At 34.5% G+C, this 24,251-nt stretch overlaps 3 protein-coding genes across 3 annotated transcripts; 2 read left to right on the top strand and 1 right to left on the bottom strand.

Annotated features, from left to right (window-relative positions):
* Positions 1-780: 780 nt before the first annotated feature.
* LOC133205431 (trafficking protein particle complex subunit 5-like) lies at positions 781-13,330 on the top strand. Its single transcript, XM_061341252.1, has 7 exons — positions 781-862; positions 4,523-4,611; positions 7,441-7,567; positions 7,920-7,977; positions 8,219-8,278; positions 12,839-12,903; positions 13,010-13,330. The coding sequence occupies exons 1-7, from the start codon at positions 794-796 to the stop codon at positions 13,097-13,099; spliced, it is 558 nt and encodes a 185-aa protein (XP_061197236.1). The 5' UTR covers positions 781-793; the 3' UTR covers positions 13,100-13,330.
* LOC133205421 (cell division cycle protein 20 homolog) lies at positions 13,260-22,725 on the bottom strand. The gene is made up of 10 exons (XM_061341242.1): positions 22,709-22,725; positions 21,416-21,729; positions 20,954-21,217; positions 20,602-20,733; positions 19,759-19,955; positions 17,473-17,567; positions 17,025-17,259; positions 16,670-16,795; positions 14,440-14,557; positions 13,260-14,285 (listed from the first exon to the last, which is right to left on the bottom strand). The coding sequence occupies exons 2-10, from the start codon at positions 21,636-21,638 to the stop codon at positions 14,101-14,103; spliced, it is 1,575 nt and encodes a 524-aa protein (XP_061197226.1). The 5' UTR covers positions 21,639-21,729; positions 22,709-22,725; the 3' UTR covers positions 13,260-14,100.
* Positions 22,726-22,825: 100 nt separating this feature from the next.
* Positions 22,826-23,958, top strand: LOC133178357 (uncharacterized). Its single transcript, XM_061313089.1, has 4 exons — positions 22,826-23,000; positions 23,120-23,263; positions 23,408-23,555; positions 23,750-23,958. The coding sequence occupies exons 1-4, from the start codon at positions 22,888-22,890 to the stop codon at positions 23,864-23,866; spliced, it is 522 nt and encodes a 173-aa protein (XP_061169073.1). The 5' UTR covers positions 22,826-22,887; the 3' UTR covers positions 23,867-23,958.
* The last annotated feature ends 293 nt before the right edge of the window (positions 23,959-24,251 follow it).

Here is a 24,251-nt window from a genome sequence, read left to right as displayed (position 1 = left end):
GCCTGCATCGATTTTTAAAAATGGTTCGTCCTCTGGGCGTTCTCGATCCTGTCTATCGAATTAGTTGGGAGACATAAACACCATATGCAGGTGATGCTGGAATACTGAAGTAATACTACATAAATAAGAGAAGTTTACGAAGGAAAAGCTGATGTCATTCAGTTTAGTTATTATCGTCTATAGTCAGCAAAACACCCAAATATGAAACAGATAAGACAGACTTTGTAGTGTCTTTTATTTCGAGTTCACTGGGATATATCGAGTCGACATATATGTATGAATGAAAGTAACTTTTGTTTATTGATTTAAACAAAAAATAGATCCGAATGTCGAGTTGAAGGTCAGAGCAAGTTTTCTTCTTCTCATACAGAAATTTCTGAATAAATTCTGCATCATGGGACTATTAAAAAAAAGTCAGCTTAAAAAGGAGCACAATTAGTGCCCATCGAAATTCCAACAGATTGTCGGAAGATCTGGCCCAGGATCATGAAGCAGACTTAGATTTAAGTCAAATTTCCAGTCATTCATAAAATGATTTATTTATTATATATTTATTACAGTGGCGTATCCAGGATTGACAAATTTTCACTTAAGTCTAAGACTGCTTCATAATCCTTGGCCATGGTCTCCAAAAACTACATAGATATTGTCAATGAGGAACTCTAGCATATTTTTAATATCAATGTGTGTATCTTCAAATGAGTGAGAACACCAGGAACACCTAGATCCGCTCCTAGATCTCAGGACTATTAAAGTGAAAGTAAAACCGGAAGTCCTCAGCTGCAGAAGGAATATGGCGACGATAAACAAGCAGAAAACAAGTACCATTCTGGACAAACCTCTAGGAAAAGGAAAACCAGAGGTATTGTAATCTCATATATAATTAATTAGAAAATTGTTAGCCAGACTTTGCTCCAAGAGGTCGATTTCAGAATTCATACTTCATAGGAGGGTTTTATTGCAGCCCGGAGGACCGGGCTGCTCTATACATATAAGTTTAAGTGTTGGTATATGGGGATTGAGGTGGGAGAAGTTATTCAGAATCAAAGGTTTTCTAAACATTAAAAAGATTGTTTATCAGAATGTTCTTTCCCTTTATAAATTACGAGATACACAATATATTTACTTCCATAAAGTGAATCTGTAAAAATATATATGTTTTTCATATTTAATATATAAATTTGCTCATCATTTACTATCGAAAAAACGACAGGTCCCTTTTTTTAGAACATCGAATTTTACTTATCGCATAAAAACGTACTTTACACAGTTCGTGTTTTATATTCTTAAAGTGAAAGACATTTTTGAAAATAGGTGATGCATGTGTCTGGTTTCAAATTATATTTTATGCAGCCAACATTTACTTGAGGAATTGATAAAGTTTAAAAGGGTATCGTTTTTGTTCGATTTTCATCCGACTATAAGTTTTCAAAATATTCTCGACTATCGTCTCCATCATTTAGATGCATGCCTTTGTCACACATATCGAAGCGGTTTGATGATCAAGACTCATTTCCATTGTTTACTTTATTTATTTCCCGGGCGACAATTGATGGTTACATCAATGTTTTCTTGTTCCACCTGTGATGGCTTTAATAACAGGTTGGGAGCAATTCCACTATAGTGAGATTACCTCGCTATTTAAAGCCCGATTATCCCTCGTTAGAATAGAGAAGAATAAACATTACCATAAACAGGTGTTTTGTTGTTTTTATTATAAAGTAACCAATAATCTCGTGCTTTTGTAAAAAATGCGGGAGAAAAATGGATTGTTGCACAAATTTCCCCCATAAACTGACAACATAGGCTAAAATTTTAAAATTTACAATAGGCATAAGGCATATTACTTTTCCTATCTCCGATATCAGCACTAGGTTACATGTAAACCCTTCGCAGTCATTACACCTGACTTCTTTCTTATCACTAGTACCTGCATGGAATGGTTGACACCAGTTCATGTTCATGTTGGACATTGTTGGTTATCTTATATTTCTTTTGTTTATACTGGTGTCTCATAATATCGCGGTACTTATTTCTTTTGCATAAAAAAGTTATTCCAAATTCTTACATTAACTTTTCACCAAATACTATTCATAAACCTATTAATGGCCTAACTTTTTAGTGGCTAATTATTTTCTAAGCTTTCTTTGTTTACTTGGTAGTCTATTTTTATAACAGGAAGTCTTATTTACCTCCTAAAGTGGAGAGTCTCATTGAATCGCAGTATTGAAAAACATGGAGGTTTGGCACGGTCACAAAGTACAATTTTTATTTTTTTAATTTATGATGTAAATCTACATGAAAACTTAACTATAATACAAACTTAAGGCTTTCAAAATATGAACTTTATTATGGATTTTACTTGGTTATATATTCAATGGTCTAAATAAAATAAAAACGGGAATGGAAATCTGTAAAATTTTGTTTTATTTGAATAAATATTTTTTCAAACGGGTGTTCCATACTTTTAATCATCACAAAAGTCAACATTCAGATGACAGACAGATAGTCCATCAACAAAAAGGATATGAGCTATTTATTACATTTTCAACAGTGAAATACTGTGATTTATTTATTGAATAAAAGTGATATTCTCTCACAGTGTGAAAGGATACCAAAATGATATTCTCTCACAGTGTGAAAGGATATCAAAGTAAGTAAAAATTAATTTCTGGCCTCTCATAAGATAGAGATAGTAACTATGCATCTTGATAGAGCTAAAACTGCAAATTTCTTCCCAAATATGTTACTAAAATCCATACTATGTAATGTTTTCAATCACACATCTGCTAAGCTATTACGTCTCATCCGCTCAACTATGACGTCAAGCCTTTGACACTGTGTTATGAAAAGACAGAGGCAAAGTAAAAATCAAAGAAAATGTAATAAACAGAAAATTCAATGTTTTGTAGATGAATATGGAATTTATTTCACGAGTGGGACAGGATTTTTTGATATTTTCACTCATGCTTCGCACTCGTGAAAATATCAAAAAATCCTGTCCCACTCGTGAAATAAATTCCATATTCATCTACAAAACATTGAATATCCTCTATGTATCGTAATTTTTGGGAAATACCGCGATACAATGGAACCCACGATATAATGAGAATTAAGGATACATTTTATTGCAGTTTATAAATGTGCATTTGTGTTTGTTTGTACTGTACTGACCTGTGCAATTGATGTAAGTTTCTTTGGTAACTTTCTCCTGCCGTGGAAGGTGCACAGTTACTTTTGTCGCTATTGAGGTTTTTACAACATACGAAAATTTTGGTGATACCCATCCCCAAGCAGGGTCATAGTAACTCAGGTGAGCATTGTAGCATATGGTCATCTTGTCATGCATTTTGTTATTAATAATTAGGGAGTCAATTTTGTCAATAATTCATATTTGAATATTCAATGAAAGTATTTGAATATATTCGAATATTCGATAAAATAAATAAAATCTGTTTTATTTTAAATATGCATCATGAAAGGTTAAGCATAGGTATACTTATATTGGAAGTAAAATTGTATGAAGACTTTTGTAGGTGTACAATAAGAAATTTCATTTGATATTTTTCAATGTTTGAAATAAATAATTGATTTAAATGTAGAAAAGTATAATTTTAACAAGTGAAACGTGTATTTATAGTAGCTCCATCTGAGGAACCAGTCGTCTTACTAAAGGCAACGGTATACTGTTCAGATTTCAATGCGTGTAAATCTGCCTAATAAGAGATATGACTATAATCTTTGATACAATGTAAACAAATATTTCCATAGACAATTTTTATAGGTAATTAACTAATTTCCCGATAATGAATATAAAATTCAGGATTATGTACAACCCGAGGTAATCAAGTAATTTACACATTTATTCTGAAATTAAGCCCTTTACAATATTAATTACAGACTTAGGCTAATTCTATCGGACATCCAATCAATGATCAATTAATTCATACTCTTCATGCCTTTAGGCATTTTAAGATTTCATTTTGTTGTCCTCGATTCTAGATCCGATCATATCTAACTAAAAAAAAAAACTATGAAAGTACGTTTTGTATTATACATAAAGCATTATTGTACAATTCTTTAACACCTTACTCAAAACAAAATACATGTCATTTAGTAAATCTATAAGATAAGAAAGTAGTGAAAGAAATCAGGCGATCAAAATTGATTGCTAGTAAATTAAACAGGGATAATTCAAGCACTGTTCTAATCAAAATTTATCAATCACAGTACTTCTTTTTATGAAATCTGAAAACACCAAATATTTGAATCTTAATTCATATTCGAATATCAACACATCGAATGAATATTCGTTGCCATCCCTATTAATAATTTGATTTTGGTTGTAATGCTTCATTTGCTTGCTTAAAAAAATTAGTTTATGTAACCAGGGTTGGAAAAGTTTACGCTTTTTTATAAACCACTTCATGGTTTATAAAGTGTAAAATGCCCCAGCCCAGGTTATATGATATAACTTGGCAGTTCGCTGCATTCCTTAAATAGATATCTTTAATCATTGTAGGTTAATGTTGCCACTTTTGCCCTCTTGTTCTCAGAGATGGTACAATACTGCCAAAACAGAGTATACAGTGTTTCTGAGCTTCAAACAAAGTGAGTATTAAATTATCTGGTGTGTGTTTTTTTTTGTTTGTTTTTTTTTTTTGTTGTTGTTGTTGTTTTTTTTTATTTTTTTAAAGAATTTTTTAAAAAAAGTTTCAAACTGACAAAACGAAAATCAAAGATGTGGACCAATACACTAGGGCTGGGAAGATATTATACAATTATGGACTTCAGTGTAGGTCGATATGTGGATATAAGGACTCATGGCAATTGATATTGACCGAAGACACAGAAAGTGACTGTGACCGAGCCAGCAAGGTCGCTATCATTTTCTGTGTCTGAGGTCAATATCAATTGCCATGAGTCCTTATAACCACATATTGACCCTTCACTGAAGTCCATAATAGTTATATTATATAATCAAGTGATCTCAAAGTGAATGCACTGACAAAGTCCTAACTGAAGAGACTTGGCTGTCAGTACGTCACAATGGTTAAACACATTTAAAAACATGTGACGTCACGTTCTACGTAACTTTAGTGTAACCGATATCATTTTCCACGGACGCACTTTTGCTTTGATATCACAAAAGGAGGAATATCACGTGACGTCCTTTCAGCCTATGAAAATTACGAAAATGATCATCTTATATAATATATCGAGATATCGATTATATCGATTCTGTGTGAGGACGATACGCATATCGATACATTATGAAGAAATATCGCAAAAAAAATTCTGACATGTTTTCTTTATTTACTTAACATTTTGGGTTTAATTTATAAAATAAAAATTCTAAATATAAATATTAATATGATATACATAATAATTAACACCATTTGTGTAAAATAACTTAGTTTAACAACTGATAAACAACTTTGAATAAATTATTTTTATTTGTGAAGAAATGTTTTCTTCATTTCAATACAAAATAAAGATTTTACAACTAACCCAACATATCGTGATACATATCATATCGTGGCTCAAATATCATGATATTAATTGTTATAGAAAAAGTGGTGTCATCCCAGCCCTACAATACACTTAAATAAATCGCATATAAAAATTCAATGTCTAAATTCAGGTAAACTGAATGCATGTCGTATGCTTCAATTTTAGATGAGAGCTTTTATATCACTTCTTTGAGGTGACAAAAAAAAGAGGTGTTTTCAGTTTACCTGAGCCAGTATTGTCTGTCTGTTTGTCTGTCTGTTATGATGGGTCTATCGTCTGTGAATTTTTCTTATTCTTAACATACTCTCTTGAACCACTGGGCAAATAATCTCAACAAAACTTGCCATAAGACACCCTTGGATAAAGGGGATTCAAGTTTGTTCAAATGAAGAGCCATGGTCTTTTTAGCTCACCTGAGCCGAAGGCTCAAGTGAGCTTTTCTGATTGAAATTTGTCTGTTGTCTGTCGTTGTTGTTGTCATCGTCATTGTTGGCATTGTCATTGTAAACTTTTCACATTTTCATCCACTGGGCCAATTTCAACCAAACTTGCCACAAAGTATTCTTTGGTAAAGAGGATTCAAGTTTGTTCAAATGAAGGGCCATGTCTTCTTCCAAGGGGAGATAATTATGAACTCGTGAAAAATTAATGGCATTTAAAAATCTTCTTCTCAAGAACCACTGTGCTTGAAAATATGAAACTTATGTGGAATTATTGTGAGGTAGTGTAGATTCAAATTTGTTCAAATCATGACCCCTGGGGTAGGGTGGGGCAACAATGGGGGATCAAAGTTTTACATATGAATACATAGGAAAAATTTTAAAAATTTTCTTCCTCAGAACAGCAAAGCCATGATTGGTCATATTTATATGCAAGCATCCTCAGGTAGTGTAGATTCAAGTTTGGTCAAATCATGACCCCCAGGGGTAGGGTGGTGCCAAAATGGGTGATCAAAGTTTTGCATAGGAACACATAGGAAAGAATCTTTAAAAATCTTCTTCTCAAGAACAGCAAAGCCATGATTGGTGAAATCTATATGCAAGCATCCTCAGGTAGTGCAGAATCAAGTTTGTTCAAATCATGACCCCCGGGGGTAAGGTGGGCCCACAATGGGTGATCAATGTTTTACATACCGGTAGGAATACATAGGAAAAAAATCTTTAAAAATCTTCTTCTCAAGAACAGCAAAGCCATGATTAGTCATATTTAAATGGAAGAAGCCTTGGGTAGTGTAGATTCAAGTTTGTTCAATTCATGACCCCTGGGGATAGGGTGGGGCCACAATGGGGGATCAAAAATTCAAATAGGAATACATTGGAAAAATCAGCAACAGTCATTTTGTGTCATATTTATTCAAAAGCATCCTTAGGAAGTGTAGATTTAAGTAAGTTCAAATCATACCCCTCCCCCCCCCCCCCCCCCAAACAGTGATGATTCCACAGTAATGGCCTCTTTTTCTCAACCACCCAAGAAAGTATAAGTCTGTCCTTCAAAAGAGACCTTAAATACGATAGATTCATGACTCTTGTGCTGGTATGGAAATGAAACCTCCCCGCACTCACGTCATTAACAAAGTTTAAATTTGCCTCTTCACCTGTAGTCAAATTTCAGAATGAACGAAAAGTTTGTGGTGGCATGTAAACAATGTATCGACCAGTACATGTATCTGTATTTCAGTAAAGGTTGCTTTCTGACAAATGGCAGAGAAATTGCATGTGTTGAAAGATGAAGTTATTTACTCTTTCATTACAAGTTAAACCACCAGTGTCAGAAATACTGAATAGATGTAGATTTGAAAGTATGTAATATTTATAATGTTACATGAATGTATATTTTAAGCATAAGATACAAAGTAAACTTGCCTTCTAATTAGAATCAGACGATTTATAAGTGTATACAGTATCATTGATTTATTTTTTCTTTCAGATTATCAGAGTTAGGCCAACATGTTGGTTCACACATGCTTGACCTCCTGTTTGTCAGAGAGAAGGGATATAAAAGGGAAACAAAACTACTTAACATGCTCTTATTTATAAAGAACAATTTCTGGAAGGTAAAATTTGCTGATGTTTACAGAGTTACTTTATTTTAAGTTGTCTAATCAGAATAATCAGAATTTGGATTATGAAGATTGGCATGGGTTTTATCCTTATTCCTAAACAGAAGCCTCGGGTGCAGATTAAACATTTTCTGCTGAGTCAGGGATTTTATCCATGGATGATTTTTAAATACCTAGAATTAAAACACTTATCTCTCTAGATGAACAATCTGAACTTTTTCTATTAATGAAATAAAAAAAAACGTGTCTTAAAAATTAAATTTATGAATTGAGACAAACGTGCAGGGTTAGCAATCATATTATTAAAAATGCTATAAAATTATCTGGTTTATTTATTTTTTTGTAGACTTTGTTTGGAAAGGAAGCAGACAGATTAGAACATTCCAATGATGATGAGAAAACTTGTATCCTTTTATCATCTCATTTCATTCCTTATCAGATTAATAAATCTGTTAATTAAAATATGTTTATACAAGGACCATTCAAAATTTGTTGAGACTTTTGCTTTTACACTATAAAAGAAAGAGATAAATTCTTTAAAAAGCACCAGAATTTTATCAAGAACATGCTGTGAATAGTGTTCATGCTACATGAAAAAGATGCTGGAATAGGCATTGCAAGAATAGTTTCCTTAAAACACCATAGATTATATTATAGAAACTGAACACCTAGTCAACAAATATATATCTGTCCCAAAAGACAAAGGTAAGCAGGTTTAAACTTAGTTAACTTACTCTATTCACATTGTTTTTAACCACAACTCGTATATTACTGTATACAGGGTTATTTTCGCCCTTTCACACTTGCAAACAATTTTGCCCCGTTTTAAATTCGCCCAGTTGCAGTTCTGTTTAAGAAATTATACTTTGTTCTTTGAATTCATCCCGTTTTAAATTCGCCCATGTGTGAGAAGGGCGAAAGGGGCGAAAATAAAACGGGGGCAAAAATTTCCCTGTACACAGTTTTTGTCACACAGTTGAGGGAGTGAACTGAAAAGGAAAATATACTGGGGAAGAAATAAAAACATGTACATGTATTAGGTGAGGGGAAGCAAAGACATACATGTCTTTTTCTGATCACATTTTGTCTGGCGTCTGTCTGTTTTTCCGTCCGTCTGTAAACTTTTCACATTTTCAACTTCTTCTCAAGAACCACTGGGCCAATTTGGACCAAACTTGCCACAAAACATTATTTGGTAAAGGGGATTCAAGTTTATTCAAATGAAGGGCCATACACTCTTTTAAGGGGAGATAATTAAGAATTGGTGAAAATTTGGTGTAATCTTTTAAAACTCTTCTTCTCAAGAATCATTGGGCCAGAAAAGTTGAAACTTATGTGAAACCTTCATTACATAGTTTGGATTCAAATTTGTTCAAATCATGACCCCCAGTGGTAGGGTGGGGCCACAATGGGAGATCAAAGTTTTACATAGGAATATATAGGAAAATTTTTAAAAATCTTCTTCTCAAGAACAACAAAGCTATGATTAGTCAAAATGATATGAAAGCATCCTGAGGTAGTGTAGATTCAAGTTTGTTCAAATCATGACCCCTGGGGGTAAGGTGGGGCCACAAAATGAGGGATCAAAGTTTTACATAGGAATATATAGGAAAATGAAAAATATTCTCAAGAACAACAAAGACACAATTAGACATTACCCACAGTGGGGGATCAAAGTTTTACAAAGGAATATATAGGAAAAATTGAAAATTTTCTCAAGAACAACAAAGCCATGATTATTCATAATAATATGGAAGCATCCCCAAGTAATGTAGATTCAAGTTTGTTCAAATCATTCTCCAGTAGTAGGGTGGGGCCATAATGGGGGATCAAAGTTTTATACACTGTATATGAACATTGACATGAAAAAAAAATCTTTAAAAATCTTCTTCTCAAGAACAACAAAGCCATGATTTATCATATTGATATGGAAGCATCCCCAAGTAGTGTAGATTCAAGTTTGTTCAAATTATGATCCCCCAGGGTAGGGTGGCAGACATCATTAAAATTCTGTTTTCAAGAACAGAAAAAGCCATGATGAATTATATGAATATGAAAGCATCCTCAGATAGTTAAGATTCAATTTTGTTCAAACATGACAGCTGGTGGTAGGGTGTGGCTAGAACAGGTGATCAAAGCTTTACATATGAATATATAGAGGAAATCTGCTTATGAAGAACATCAGGGGCATATTGTCTCAGGTGAGCGTTGTAGCCCATGGGCCTCTTGTTAACATTTATTTTCACTCAACAGAGCCAAAATGTTTTTGTCCAGAACTATGGGACCACATTTCATTATTAATATACAAGCATCCTATATTTATATCCCAAGCATTAAAAGTAGTGAGTATAGTTGTGGGTGTCTGGGCATACCTCCTTCCGTCAGTACATCCGTTACACTTGGATGTAGCCATCCCTTATCTGCAACTCCTATTACACTACTGAATGCAATTTAATAAAACTTTCACAAAATCTTTACATGTATTACATTTTTCAATAGGACACATATTTAGGGTTTCCCATTACAAAACATGGACTCTGCCATTCTTTCTATAATATTAGGGGTACCCTAGTAAGAATAATCTAACTGTGTCTCGGGACAAGCCCTCACCACCTGGTCCGTAGGACGTCATTTTAACGATGGAACGTTCTATCAAGGGGTACCCATCTTTTATCCACAACTCCTCCTATACCACTGAATAAAATTAAGACTTTGACAGAGTCTTTGTAATTTAGTGCCATTGTGCACCTCCTATTTTTGTTTACCCTTGATTGGACAGATATTTGGGGTTTCCCATAGGAAAGCATGAACTTCGCAATTTTTGGTACACTTGGGGGTAGCCATCACTTATCTGCAACTCCTGTTACATCACTAAATGCAATTAATTGAAATTTTTACTGAACAGTGGTGGATTTAAGGGGGGGGGGGGGGGGGGGGGGGGGGCGCACCGGTGCGCGCCCCCCTAAAATTGTCAAAGTTAGTGTAAATCATAGTTTCATTGAGAAAATGTAAAAATGTCTACTCGGTAGACCTCATTTTTACCCTACAAAATCTCTAGAATCCAGGAGCTGCCTACTTTTGGCGCCCCCTCTAACTTCAATTCCTGGAACCGTGTCTGCTGAATCTTTATAACGTAGTGCCATTTTCACCTTCTATGTTACATTTTGATTGGAAGGATATAGGGGTTTCTCATAACAAAACATGGACTTTGCTGTTCTTTATTTAACATTGAGGGTACCAATCTGTAATACATAGTATCTTTGTGCACATCCTATTTTACGTTTTGATCAGACAGATATTTGGGGATTCCCATAGCAAAACATGGACTTGCCATTTTACTCAATAAAGGGGGTATTCATTTCGTTAATGCAACCCCCTCCTAAACCCCTGAATGAAATTCAATGTAACTTTCACAGAATCTCATTTACATACCAGCAAGAAATGCACTTTGTCATTATACTCATATGGGAGGGGGGGTATCATTTTGTGAACTTAGTGCTCAAGTAGCTCTAGTTTTAAGATTGTATTTCATCAGGTGCTCTACCCACTGAGCTATCCAACCTGATATCCACATCCCAGACCATTATATTGCTCTCTCCTTAAATTGTCTTTGCCCTCGAAGACACAACCCAACTTCTTTTTAGCTCCTTTCAGGACTTTCACCTCCAAGTCCAGGTTTGGTTGACAGCACTAAATTTGTACGGGTAAAGAGAAAATTTATGGCTGGACTAGGAATCGAACCAGGGACCCCTGCACCACTAGTCAGTATGTGCTCTACCCACTGATCTATCCAGGCCAATAAGCATGGCCCAAACCACTACATGTCTAGAACTTTCTAATGGATGACCATTGACACAGTACTTTACAGATTACTTCTGACCTTTGGGGTGTCATGACCTTGACCCAGTCATTTACAAGTCACTTGTTCAAGGTCACTGTCAGAAAAACTCTTAAATTACTATCCTAGCCATGGGTAGACATTGGAAGCTCATACTAGGCACAAGGCATTGCTTATAACCTTGATATGTGTTGTGACCAACAAAGTCATTTGGGTAAGTTCAAGGTCAATGACAGAAATTGTGCCTGGCCCATAACTTTGTAAGAGAAAACATTGGAAACATTGACAAGAATGCAGCAAGAGACCCATGGGCTTTGATGGTCAGCTGATTATCATGAATTTCTCAGGCTTATGATCACTTTGGGCCTGGAACTGATCTAAACTTGTCAATTATGTGGCAGAAATTTTACAGTCTGGTGAGAAATCTATCACCATTACCATATTCACTCAGCTTGTCTACTAGAAGTTCAAGAGTAAAGAAAATAAATTGCATTATACTTAAACCTAGTCCTCATCCTGGGGCTTGAACCCTGTGCCTGGTAGCTGCATAACTGTAGTTCTCTGACTGAGAAAATTAGGAGAGACAAACCAGACAGAATTGCAGAAACCTTTGATTTACAGTGATTTTTTTTTTTTGTTGCTCGCTTCGGGTATTATTTCTTGTATTCTGTACATTCCCCTTGCTTGAAACATGGTATCTGTTAATTAACCATATATTTTACTCCTATTCCTGATACTTTATTTACCTTTCACGGGTTCCAAACAGGGCTTATATGGCCTTGGAATGTCAGTATTCTGTGGGTCAAGGGCTAAAGATTTTTTAATTTTGATTGAGGGCTAATTGTTAATTAAAGTCAAGCAAATATTTTTGTCTGCCAGATGTGCAGGAGTAAAAATATTTTCAAAGGTGAAATGTTACTTCAATACATATCAATATGACCAACCTCAACCTGAATGCTAGACCATAATTCATAATTTTGATAAGAGGTAAAGTACTCATTGTAATCATGCGAACAGTTTGCCTCATATTAGCTGCATTAACAGATACCATGCTTCAAGCAGGACAATGCATAAAAAACAAATAATACCTGAAGCGAGGCACAAAAAAGTGGCCATAAATTGAAGATTTTTACAATGCTTGGATCTGTAGCTTTCTGGGTTGGCTGTCCAAATTTTCTCAACCAGAGAGCTACAGTTCTGCAGCTAGCCTCATACCTGTCTATGGGTTAAGAAGATTTCTCAAAGTTAAATTTTTGGAGCAGGTACATTCCCAAGTATTTATAAATTCTACCGAAACCAAACTTGCATCGATATTGATCTAGGGATGCACACCAACTAGAAAATATTTGGAGATGTGCCTTCCCCATTGATATCTTTCGTCAAGGTGAGCTTCATAACTTTTGATTACCTATGTTTCCACCTTACAGGGAAGCTGAATTGTGCTGCCTTTACTGCTGGTATAATAGAAGCTGTACTCAATGGAGCAAACTTTGTAAGTATTTCTACATGTATTTGGCATTCTTGATGATTTTTATTCTATCTCGGTTCTTTCACTCAATATCACATAGATGAATAACATATTTTATTCTTTATTTTAGCCAGCCAAAGTTACAGCTCACTGGCATAAAGGGACAACATTTATGATAGAATTTGATGAAACTGTTATAGCAAGAGATAAAATGGTGTAGATATTGACTTCTTATCCCTCATAGCTTGAGATGAAATGTGTAGGATTTGTGATTTATTGGGCAGACAACCTGACGCGTTTGGGCTTCATTTTGGAGAAAATTCTGCTGTGAACAATCACCTGTCCATGGCATTGGATTTAGATGAATATAAGACTGAATATGTGTTTTTAAACTTTATTGTTCAAAAGTAACAAAGCTGGTATTTAATACAATAAATACAAGTTTATCTAACTCTGTAAAATATTTTAACAACCTCTCTCCTGAACAATTGTGCAGCCAAGTATGTCAAATGGAAGGTAAACAATGGTACCTCCCAAGAGGCAAAAAAAAAAGGGGGACACACGTGAGATACCTTAATAGACTCCAGAAAAAAACAAATCCAAACAATTCAGGCATTAACACATACAGTAAATATTTAACGTGTCCTTTTCAATTAAGTTCTCACAACTGAGATAAAAATACATATTTTCTCAGTTTAAAATAATAAAATGATTTGGATTCAAAGAACAAAGAAAATATGCATAAATTGACAATGAAGTGTACCGGTAATAACAATTCATTAAAAGTTTCTTTGTTGAATAAATATTTATTTCGCAAGAAAGATAACTTTCTTTTGCATACCCATCCCCCTCATGAAATAAATATGTTATTTAACAAAAAAATATGCTGTCACTTCTGTCTACACAACAGTATCAATTTACACATTTTTTAAAACATATTGCCAAAGGGATTTAATATATTGGTCATGATGGTTGTACAAATGTTTACTGATGAAGAACTCTTCAATTTCAGTTATGATCATGTGTACCTGGGGTAGCTATTTTTAACACATTCTCAGTCTATTAATGCTTTTGAATTGAATAAAACTGAATAGTAATATCATTATATATATATGTATATTGCAAAATACAGTATCACACTGAACACAATTTAAGATCTCTGATACTCCTGAGGGATCCCTTCCTTCTACACACCCTCATACTCTGTGCGAGGGGTCACAGCTACCTTATCGACGTCATGGAGAACACACTCTTTTTGTCTTTGCTGACAGCAGATTTCTGTGCTGCTTTTTTCTGTTCATCAAGTGTGAAACATTTCCAGATTCTGAGCGTCTCGTCAGCTCCAGCTGATACCACTGTCTGTCCATCAGGCGACATAGCCATGTGTAAAACGCGAGCAGTGTGACCTATAAACAATCAGTCATCATTGTATGGATTTAATTGTGTAATATTAAAATAATTTTTTTCTGACAGAGTGTGTAATGAAGATTAAGATTACACTAATTTTTCAGTCATAAATGATAAGGATGGAATTTTCTTGGGAAGATAAAAATGATTTACCTGATAACTCCGACACTTTGGTCATTGTAGGATATTTCCAGATGGTCAGCTGATTTAGAGCAAATCCATGACTAGATATTAACTCTTTGTAATTTTTTGACCATAGCAGAGCACACACCTGTGGAAAAAAATTCAAATATTCAGTAACAGTAAAATAAATATGGCAATTTCATCTTGAATGAACTAAAATATTATTTCACAAAACACTTCTTGAGAAAAACTCTAGAAAAAAATCCAGACTCTTGACAGCATCATAGACCAAGGGTTTGTGAGGAGAGTAGCGGATCAGAAACTTTTTGCTAGCGAAGATTGAGAAGACAAAAATGAGAAAAGTTTACAGATGACACATGCCAGAAGACAGACGGACGCCGGATACTCTTCGATCAGAAAAGCTCACTCGAGCCTTTGGCTCAGGTGAGCTAAAAATTAAAGGAAATTATGTGGTGAGTTGATTGAAATTAATCAAAAACTCAGGAGAAAATGAAACTGTTGAACTTCGATACCTTTAACATCAATATCTCGTATACAAAATTGATATGACGAAGTGAGTTGGAAGTCCCTTCCACTTTTTCTGCTTTTTAACTTCAATATCTGATTGTCGAGAATTTTCAGACATTTAGAAAAAACATGAGTATATGTCCATTTCTTGCTACAGGAAACCCCAAATATCTGTTGTCAAAACAGAGGTGTACAATGGCACTTGTAATAAAGATTCCATGAAAAGTCTCATGAAATTTCATTCAGTAGTATAGGAGAAATTACAGATAAGAGGCAGTTACCCCAATATAATAGAAAGAATGGCAGTGTCCATGTTTTACTATGGGAAAGCCTAAATACATGTATCTCTCCGATCAAAACATAAAATAGGAGGTGCACAATGGCAATATAAATAAAGATTTTGTGAAAGTCTTGTTCAGTGGTATAGGAGGAAGATGTGTACCCCCTAGTGTTATGGACATATGAATGGAAGGACAGCAATCCCAATCACTACCGCCATTTTTCAAGCCAGGGGTATAACGAGGCAGGTTTAAAAGACCACAAATGGTAATTTATTTGCTGCCATGGTACAAACTTTAAAAAATGAATACACTGTACTAATTCATTATTGTGTTCAATACTGATTTCAAGTTTTCATTGTATGGGTATTGACAAGTATCTCGGCCAACAGTTTTAGGGATCTCTGACCAGAGTGCAAACTTTTTGAAATTTTATCAATATAATATTATTAATATTTGAATATGCTGTAGCACAGTATGTCTGAAGTTTCTCCTATACAGCAGATAATGTTTTTGTGATGAGTAAGGATAGGGGCTTTTTTCCCCAAAGAAATCAGAAAATTTCTACATGGATTTTACTGCGGTTTTCAAATTTATAATTGTGCAATAGTATTTGCCGGAGCCACTTGACAGAGGATAAGTACCCTAAAAATGGCACATCAGTCTCCATTAATTTTGATGTTTAATTCTCTAGTATGGACATTCTGAAGTCTACAATCTGATTAAACATTACATGTATATTTATTATAACCTGCCACTTTGTGTCTACACATGTTCCTGTGCTACTGTTCTTTATATTTAATTTTAGTTCTAACACGTCATTTGATTGGGTAAAATAAAATTAGTTTATATTGTATAACCTGCTTTGCCTACATCATTACAACTTACATCAAAAACGTTTTAATCCGCTTGACGTTACATTTAAAATATGTACAATTTGAAGGCATTTTTGAAGGAGCAATTGTCTTATTTTGTACACTACTATATTTAATGATGGAAAATTAAAATATAAGGAATAAACTTGATATAGCACCCAAGTTATACTGGTATAACCTGGGTTGGAACAGTTTACGCTTTTTTTATATCCTCTTTCCGGGTTATAAAGCGTAAACTGCCCCAACCCATATAACTTGGGTAGCTATTAAATTCATTCCTTACTTTATGTCTACACATGTTCCTGTGCTACAGTTCCTTATATATAACATGTTGTGTAGACTAACGTGTGACTTTGTGTCTACACTGTCTACACATGTTCCTGTGCTACAGTTCCTTATATATAACATGTTGTGTAGACTAACCTGTGATTTTGTGTCTACACTGTCTACACATGTTCCTGTGCTACAGTTCCTTATATATAACATGTTGTGTAGACTAACCTGTGATTTTGTGTCTACACTGTCTACACATGTTCCTGTGCTACAGTTCCTTATATATAACATGTTGTGTAGACTAACCTGTGACTTTGTGTCTACACTGTCTACACATGTTCCTGTGCTACAGTTCCAGAATCGGATGTGACGGTCTGCAGTGCCACCCCCACTGGCCAATAAGTGAGGCTGCCAGGGACACCAGGCCAAGGCCTACAAAACAAATAAATATTTAGGAGGATTCATACTGAAGTCCTTTCAGCATTAAGTACATACAGAGTGTTTCAGTAAATCAATTCATAGAAAATTTGCAACCACCCTAGTGCTATGAATAAAAATCTATAAAAAATGAATTGAGAAACAGGAATCTAAAATCTTAAAAAAGTTTTGCTTAATTTCTTGTTACAGCAAAATCACACAAATTAAGTCACTGTAAGCTTACCTTGACTGCAGCTTGATGTTGTGAAAATGTAAACATTGGTGATGTGTCAGTGAGGGGACTACCCTGCTGGGCCCCCCAAATGTTTAAGAGATTGTCATTCCCTCCACTGGCAAGGAACTTCCCATCAGGGGACCACTTCAGGCCACACAGCTCCTGGGTGTGCCCCAGGAGTGTGCCGACATGATGATCTGCCACCCTCACATCATGATGGTGAATGGCTCCACTCCGTGAACCGCTACATTTGTTAATTGACAGAATATTTCAAATAAAATAACAGTTGTTTCATACTTTAAAATTTGATTTGTCAAATCATAAAAAATTTAATAACATTATTCAGTGCACCACAAGAAGGTGACATGCACTGAGTTTTAAATCACAGTGTCCATTTTCATACATGCATATACCATAAGTCAATTTGTATGCACAACTCAAATGATTTATACCCTACCTGCTCAGAATATAGGAATTCCATGACAGAGCCCCAACTCTGTTGGCATGGCCTGCCATGTTGCGTAGCCTTTTCTTTGCCGCGACATCCCATAACTGCAGATAAAAATTGCACAATTGTTATTTTTTTTAAACATGAGCACTTTTCACTTAATGTAGGAAGAACAAGGTACAGTTTCAATACAAATCTTGCCCAGTATTTTTCAAAAATATGAAAGTGATGTAAAAAATTAAAACTCATGCTTTCTGAGTTGTTGAAATTCCATGCAGTAAAAATATAAAAATTGTTTTTCTCATATGACTTCTTAAAGGCTAATTGTGACGTCATACACTTGTGCATTTTCCCGTATTTTCTTTAAAAGTTGCAGAAGACATCAATTTTCAGTGAATTTTTCTCTCAGATAATATAGAGCGCATGCATCACCCACAAAGATTTTCAGAAATATGATTTTTCAAAGGATTTTACACAACATATCCAAAAACTGCAGTGGGCGACGGCTGTGGACCCTATTTTCTTAAGGAAAATTAACCCAGGAAATGAGTCATTTTGAGGCTTTTTCTGTAAAAAACTTAGAAATGTACCAAATTAATGACGTCATATTTCCAGAATGGTCCTCCTTCATGCTGTATTCTTTCATGATTTATCACATTCATATACTCACCTCATATTTAAGCCAATTCCATAAGTTTTTGAAAACATTAAATTTTTAGGGCACAATAAAGCCAAAACTGTACCTTCTTCTTTCTTAAAGAAAGAAATTCCTACCTTAAGTGAAAAGAATATACGTGATAACATGAACAAACATAAATACAACCTATTCTACATAATTATATCACATTCATGTACAGGTGACTCTCGATCTCTCGAAGTTCAAGGGACCGCAAGAAAAGTTCGAGAGATCGAGGGGTTCGAGAGATAGAAAGTGAATAAAATCCGGAATTTTCAGTTCCGATCATCATTGTTCTACTATTATAAATACCGGAAGTGTACGTTGATAATATCATTGCACGTTTTCATTCGTATTTTACAGGTAATTCACTTGATTTCAACAACAATGATCATATTTTGAATAAATAAAACGATCTCTTTAAGTTTCAATATTTATTTGTTCCCATTTCATGATTACATAAAACCTGAATAGCAATCGTCGGTGTGGCTACCCCCCGGGCTTGATCGGGTCTTTTACCAGATTTCTCATATTAAATCGGTATTTAATTCTTGAGATAGGATTTCTTGTGCAATGTTTGTCATACTGGGATTATGTACACTTATAAAACTTCATAATCTAAGGAAAATTATTGACACGCCTCTTAAATTATTTTCTAAAAATTTTCGTCTCGCTGTCAAGTCAAAATAAGTTGGGAAGCAATTCGTTTATAATTTACAAATTATAACCAATTAATTATTTATATAAACACTCGGATGCTCACAGGTATAGTGTCATCTATGTAAACACCCAATTAACACCTCCATGCCAGCCCCAGGCGTTCACTGTTATCCAGGTAAGTCCAAGCTGCATTAATTTTACGCTTGATTGGCGTGTACACACGCGCAATCAAAACTTCGAGAGATAGAGAGTAAAAAACAATGAAATGTGTGTAACGGGACCCAGGTCTTGGTTCGAGAGATGGAGAACTTTGAGAGATGGGAAGTTCGAGAGATCGGAAGTAAATTTGCTTAGTTATATAGAGGGAAAAAACGGGACCGGAGGTTCACTTCGAGAGATCGAGAACTTCGCGAGATCGGAGTTCGAGCCATCGAGAGTCACCTGTATATATATTTACATTTCCAAGTATTTTTCTTTAAGATTCTTTGCAAATTAGAAGATTGTTCATTTTCTCATGAACTACCATGAGATGAGCATGAATATCTCCATTGTTACATCATAATACCGTACTTGACGTCAAAACTATAGTGCAAACTGTTTTGCTTGGAAAATGACAGTTGAATGGTGTAATTTGTGGCAACTCAGCAGAAAAATAATGTAAATATAAGAAATGAATTTAATTTTTGAAAATTCATGAGGTACATGAACTACAACGCTTCACGCCGGCATATTTATCATGAAGCGCTAAAGCGCTTCATGAAATATGTTGGTGTGAAGCGTTGTAGTTCATGTCCTCATGAATCTTCAAAAATTAAATTCATTTCTTAAATAAACAGTTAACTAAGTATGATTTTAGAATTATAGAATACCCCTTGCAGCTAAGTAATGACAAAAGAGCACTTTGCTTTTCCCTTCAGACATAACCTGTCTTCATGATTCCTTATTAAACATTCACTCACTTGCACTTCCCCATTGCTGGTTCCTACAGCCAGATAGTTGCCCTCCTTGATCCAGGACACTGCACCAACATACTGGTCTGAGCTCTCCATCTGTAACAGCTGGTCAATCTCTCCTGTGGCTGCATTCCAGAGGTACACACTCCCACCCAGACACACAGCCAGGAGATTGTTACATGACCAGTCAAGCAGGTTCAGGTCTGCAAACAAGTGTGGAACTTCAAAGTTTTAAAGGGATACACAAAATTTCTCATACTTGAACTTTTTTCTTGAATACTGAAGACATTTTTTTTTATCATATACTTGGTAGTAAATACGCCACAATCATTGTGTTTTACCAGATAAGGCCATTTATCAAGAATACTTGTATTCAAAGGGGAAATATTGTTCTGGGTACCTTAGTGACCATGTTAATTCAATAAAGGTCAATAAATGTTTCATAATATATAATAGATCACATGGTCACTCTGGCAAGTATTTAGGAATATGGAAATATTATGTTTTTTTGTAGTGTTATTTTATTATATCATCTCATATCAAAGATCAATCAAAAATGTAAGATAACACAGGAACAGTTGTCAGCAACTGATCTATAACAAGCATGAGTCAATATCATACTTTTCAATGTTCAAGTGTAAAAAAGAAATTTAAAGAGTTGTCAAAATCTCTCATTTACATAACAAATTTATAACAATACTGATTTCACAACTATTGCACAAATATACAAGTACAGCACTTGCTTGTCCTTTTTATCACTTACAAAAATTTGATACATTAACAACATAGTACACATATACTGATATTTGTAGAATATATACAGTAATGACTACAAAACTTTATACTTACAATAATCATCAAGGATGTCTGGAGCATCAAGGATGCGCTCTGGCACTTGAGGAATATGACGCATGGTTTTCTTCATCGAACCAGCAGGTGTTTTGCATGAACTATACAAGACCCGAAGGTTGTTGTGATATCCTGGAACACATTTTGTTTATGATTAAACTTAAGTGTTTTTACTGAATTCATTTTTCTTAAAAATTTACTTAGAAGTACATCATTATCATTAAAATATTCTAGCTAAGTGGGGAAAAAAATGTATTTATGAAAGTACTTTTCTTTTCTTAATAAAAATAAAGCATTTAAAGTTTGATTTAAGTTTTCCTCCCTCTAAATATTTTTAAGGATGACAAACTACCTTCTGGTGCACCTGGAGCTTTAGTCTTGTACGATATGATTTTGTTATTTGAGATGTCTGCTCCATTTAGGTTTTCACTCATTATTTTCTGATACTCCTTCTGTGAAGGACTCAACAGATTGTCTGCTTCACTTGTACTAGCACTGTCTGAAGTTAATTTAAAGTGTCCCAATTCAAACTGGGTAGCACTGCGATTTGGTATAAATCTGTCTCCACCACTGGGTGTTTTGGGAGCTTTGGATCCTCCTGGTGTCCTTGTTTTACCTTTGAATAGAATTAAAATTATATATATTACATATAAAGGTTCTTCAATAAAGTCATCTATCCATCATAGATTTATTTTAACAGGTGATATGGCGAGTGTCAATGTGACAATTTTAAAAACACAGTATACAGTATGTTTATCAAAAATTATGTTCTTAACTGCTATATTCAATTATTAAGAAATGAAAATAAAATTACTTGTAGATTTTGGTGTCTTTGCATTAGATGGTGTCTTTGGATTGTTGGTGGATCGGTTGAGATTCTTCATGGGAGTTTTTGCTGTTGTGCTGATGTTGAGGGAACTGTTGACAGACTGATTACAATCTGTCTTCCTCTCAAATCTCATACTTGGTCCTTTTGTTATGGGCCCATCCATCCTTAAGACACTGTTCAGTTCATTCTCAAAGTTAAAATGGGACATGTTGCTTCACAGTGTAGATACTGCTTTTTCCTCTTTACCCTTTGTTGAACTTTGGGTTTGGCTTAGTAATCATGTCCACATAATGTTTATCCTATAAAACAGGAACTGATCTATATTTTGAGGTACTTAAAAATATATTTAATTGCTTAATTATACTTTTTTTTATAGCTGCAGAACTTTTGCGCCCTGAAAAAGAAATATTGTCAGACCAGAGAACTACAGTGCCACCCATAGAAAAAAACTGTATATTATTGCACACAAAAAGTTGTGCTCCATTTTGGATTTATTTCTCCAAATTCTCACCTCAACTGTACAAAAGCTTGATTTAAAAAAAAATCCTTTAAACCTCTATTGACTTCTCCTGTAGTTAACATCTGCAAGAACGCATTGGGCGGAATTGTCTTGCCACCCTCCAAAATGGCAGTATAATTACTATAAATAGGCAAAATTTTGGATAGTCTCAATTTCACAGTTGAAGGCCCAGGATGGCTATTAACAACAGTTACTGGAAAAGTTTTGATGTGGACATAGTTTAAGAATAAGTTAGGAACACAGGGTTAGTCATACTTTGAGATTATGGTCTAAATATGAAAAAATAAATGAGACACGGAACACTTTTTTCGTGCACAATAAATATACACTTTTTTCAATGGGTGACATGTAGCTCTCTGGGCCATCCAGCGATCTACAGATCTACTTTGAAGGAAGTTTATAAATCATATATTGTTCAAAGCAGCAATTTCATAGTGTAGCAAGCCAGTAACGCCACAACTTGCAGCAATTCAATTTTGGAATAATCTTAAAAGTAACTAAATAGAGGTCATAAACAGCTGATAAAACATCCTTTTTCTTACATTTAACGGTAGGATACCAGTTTCCTGAGATTTATCATCCAATTTAGTCAGATCATTACTCTAACAACCTAATGCAGCTGATACGCTGTCAACAAAAAGGCTTTCACTACATAACTTCTGATACGCTGTCAACAAAAAGGCTTTCACTACATAACTTTTGCATAAAAAATCACTTAAACAAGACAACTATTACTAAAGGAAAAGTTTGAAACTTACTTAAAAAATTCTTCATATAAAGTACCTGCCTGATATAATACACATTTGTCAGGGGAAAAAATGTCAAAATATCAGGCCTACACAGTCTCGTAAAATCTCACTTCCGGTAAACTACTTCCGGAGACAACTTGGAGATCGATATATAGTGCAATTATAGTAGATTGGCGGCGTATACGGTTATGACAATTTGTTTTGTATTCGATTGTAACCACCAAGGGTTGAGAAAAACATGTAAGATGTTTCGCTTCCCAACCAGCCTCGCATTGGCGAAGAAATGGGAAAAACTTTGCAGGTACGTATCATCACTTATCATATCTTTGACCTTTGTCATCTGTTTGTACGTAGAATGCTGTATACATTTCAGAGCATGTATCAATATATGACTTTTTAAAACGTTTATTAATAAAACAGACGTAAGGATAGAAGCATGATCCCTCAGAATGACAGGATCTGCAGCTGTCACTTTGTAGATGGTGAGAAGCGTAATGGCCCCACCCTCTTCCCATGGAGTTGTGGAAAAATGTTCAATTTCCCTGATCCGAGCAAAATAAACAGGTACTGTATAACAGGGCTACTTTTATATAGTGTAGTAAAACATGATTTTGTTTATATGTTTTTCTGATGGAATAAACAATCATATATTAACTGATTAAAGCTAAGTTTTCAGTGCATAAAATGTTACATTTTATTTTTGTTCAGCTTGTCGAGAACCGGAAAAAAAGAGATAAAAGAAAAAGCAGTCTCTGAAGACCAGTGTGAATCTACTGCAATGTCATGTCAACCATTACACGTTTCTCTAGATCACACCTATCAGGCTTCATATCATCAGTTAAAAGAAGAGAATCAGGTAAATATGACAGCTGTACACAAAAATAAGTGACATAGTGCATGTACTTCAATAGTAGCAATAGCATTCACCTTATTAAGAAAAAAATGTCTGATAGGATATATTAAAACTTGGTGTCTTTGGTATTTTACCTGGTACATGTTTTAATTCTTATTTGTAAGTCGGTATATGTACATTTTACATGTATTCACCAGAACCTGAGGCGTGAGGTTGAAGAACTAAGAATACAGGTCAGGATGATGTCAACAAAGCGAGCATTCAGGATTGGTGATATCATAAGTGAAGAAAGGAAGGTACGTTTCGGAAGATAAATAGTATAAATATATCAGGTATTATATAACATGTATATTATAGTATAAATAGTATATATAAGATAAATAAGTTTAATTTTGTTATCATTCAATATAGACATTAAATTAAATTTCAGCTATAAAAACCTTGTTAAAACGTTTAAATTTATAGTTGAAAATCTCCTTTCATAAAAATAAGCTGTGATCACACATGTCTTTGAACACGATACTTTGCGGTTAAGTATTTTCATTTCAGTTTACATGTTTATTGTGATAATGGGCCAACTGCTGGACAGTTCATCAGCCTGTGATAAATGACTGGATAAGTGCTAGAACATCCAATGCCAGGAAAGAAAATAAATCTGCTTATATCTTGTAAAACTGTTTATATGAAATACTGCTGGAC

This window comes from Saccostrea echinata, unplaced genomic scaffold, assembly GCF_033153115.1.
Source record: "Saccostrea echinata isolate AGI-Se365-2 ecotype Australia unplaced genomic scaffold, CSIRO_AGI_Sech_v1 ptg000002l, whole genome shotgun sequence".
Classification (NCBI taxonomy): Eukaryota; Metazoa; Mollusca; class Bivalvia; order Ostreida; family Ostreidae; genus Saccostrea; species Saccostrea echinata.
This window is presented reverse-complemented; position numbering and strand designations above follow the sequence as displayed.